This window comes from Aphanomyces invadans (genome assembly GCF_000520115.1).
Source record: "Aphanomyces invadans strain NJM9701 unplaced genomic scaffold supercont1.5, whole genome shotgun sequence".
In the NCBI taxonomy this organism is placed as follows: domain Eukaryota; phylum Oomycota; class Saprolegniomycetes; order Saprolegniales; family Verrucalvaceae; genus Aphanomyces; species Aphanomyces invadans.
In genome coordinates this window covers 8,489-10,377 of record NW_008580150.1, presented here as the reverse complement: position 1 = coordinate 10,377, position 1,889 = coordinate 8,489, and the positions used below count along the sequence as shown (strand labels likewise).

The 1,889-nt window shown below is 54.8% G+C and overlaps 1 protein-coding gene across 2 annotated transcripts; it reads left to right on the top strand.

Moving 5' to 3' along the window:
• Positions 1-62: 62 nt before the first annotated feature.
• Positions 63-727, top strand: H310_03169 (the record flags this gene model as incomplete). Of its 2 annotated transcripts, none has more annotated exons than XM_008866952.1 (3): positions 63-443; positions 527-569; positions 612-727. In XM_008866952.1, the coding sequence occupies one exon, from the start codon at positions 63-65 to the stop codon at positions 435-437; it is 375 nt and encodes a 124-aa protein (XP_008865174.1). In that variant the 3' UTR covers positions 438-443; positions 527-569; positions 612-727. The 2 variants fall into 2 exon arrangements, with proteins under 2 accessions (XP_008865174.1, XP_008865175.1); XM_008866953.1 differs by having other exon boundaries at positions 625-724.
• Between the last annotated feature and the right edge of the window lie 1,162 nt (positions 728-1,889).

The following is a 1,889-nucleotide window of genomic DNA, read 5'->3' as shown; positions in this document are numbered from 1 at the left end:
TGAATGCGAACGAGGAGACGCGCGTCCAGTTCTTGAGTGCCATCTTCGAGCATGTCGTATGCATGTTCAAGGACAAGACGGATGCCGAGCGCGTTCGGCTGTTTGTCCAGTCCGAGCTCGGGGGGTCTTTTGTCAAAGCGAACGGTGTCGTGGATTTCCGAATCACCCGGGGCACGAAAACGGTCTGTATTATGGAAGCCAAGAACTACGACTTTGGCAAAGGGACAGCGCATGCTGTCCTGGCCATGGAGGCTGCGGCGGACACGAACAACCACGAGCGCGTGTACGGCGTGGTGACGAGCTTCGAGTCGTGGCACTTCCTCAAGCGCACAGACGACGCCATCGAGCGCTTTGACGACTCGATTCGCCTGGAGGACCCTCGGCCTGATGTCAAACGCGTCGCTGGGCGATTGTACGCGATGCTGAAGGACCAATAGTCGCCGGTACGTCATCTGCGACATCGAGTGATACGTATTGTGGATGCTGGCTCTCACGTTTGACAATCGTTTGTGCTTTGACTCCTCAGGCAACGGGGAAATCGTCATGATTCGGGATCATGGCATGCAGAGGTACTTGTCGCTCTGAACCACCTTCATTAAACGTCAAGGCAGTTGTTCACGATAGCCCCGGTATCCTTCCATCGCCAAGCACGTCCTCCTCGCGTTACGACGTTCATGACAACGCCGATCTAACCAGACGTGCCTAATCGATTCGTGCTTTACCATTCGTTTCATGTGTGTTTGGGCCAGCTCCGGGCAGAATCGCGAATCCAATATCCAAGTTTGGTGTGTTGCCCGCTGCAAAGGCGTGGCCACGGCGTCGGAACTGGCCGACGAGAAGGCCCTGGACGGACGAGAAGAGCAACTCGTGGCGGCATGGATCCAAGGCATGCCCGAGACAGAGATCATCTGTCGGCTGACGCAGACTGCAACCAAGGCTGCGCCGCTGCTCAAGGTTAAGAACATGCAAGTAGTTCGGGTGGACGGAGGCGTTGTCTTAACCGCGTCCAAGTAGACATGCGATTCTCGATGGACCACATCGATCCTCATCACCCCTGCCGCAGTAGTTGCATTTGTGTAGGTGAGCGTGGTGTTGCAGCCCGAGACCAACCAAGTTTTGTAGGACGTCGCCACCATGGCGCTTGTCATGCTGTGTGCGGACGACACGCGAGTTGGCGGCAACACGTTGACGCAATGGGTATTCCTTAACAACAACATGGAACATCGGTGATGGTAATATGGATCCACCAAGCATCCACACTTGTCGTAGCACCAAGTACCCTGGTCGCGTTTGGCTTGACTCTATCCTCCCAACTCGGCGCGAAGAGTCTTGTTTGATATCGTCGCTAGTATGCTCCTCGGTCGTCATTTTGGCACGGCCAGATGCCGTGTCAGAAACGAGTTTGGGTCCACCGTCCTGTTGTAGGTGTACGTAGCGGCCAACGATGAGCCACCGCATTGTATCCACGACCTCAGCCCATATCGCAAAAGCATTCTTGGAGTTCACCATGTACAGACAGCATCAGCACAATAGCCGTTGGTGCTGATGTTGGTGGATACAAGAATGGACGTCACGTTGTACAGAGATCGGTCTACCTATCACCAACTAACTCGGCAGCAGCCATTTCGTCAGCGGCGGTATCGGCACTCATCCCCCACTGGGGCTTCTACTGCCAAGCTTGGCTCTCACGCGGCAGCGGGCCGCACCAAAATGTCGAACGAGGAGCATTGTACCAATAATATCAGCCATGACTTTTTCGAGTGAGGAGGACATATCTAATCCGCTGGCAACGATGGTGGCCAAACTCGACATTCACGACTGCCATGCAAATGGTCAATCCCAGCCCTTGAAACAATCACTTTCGCTCGTGGGAAACTGGCTGGGATTGC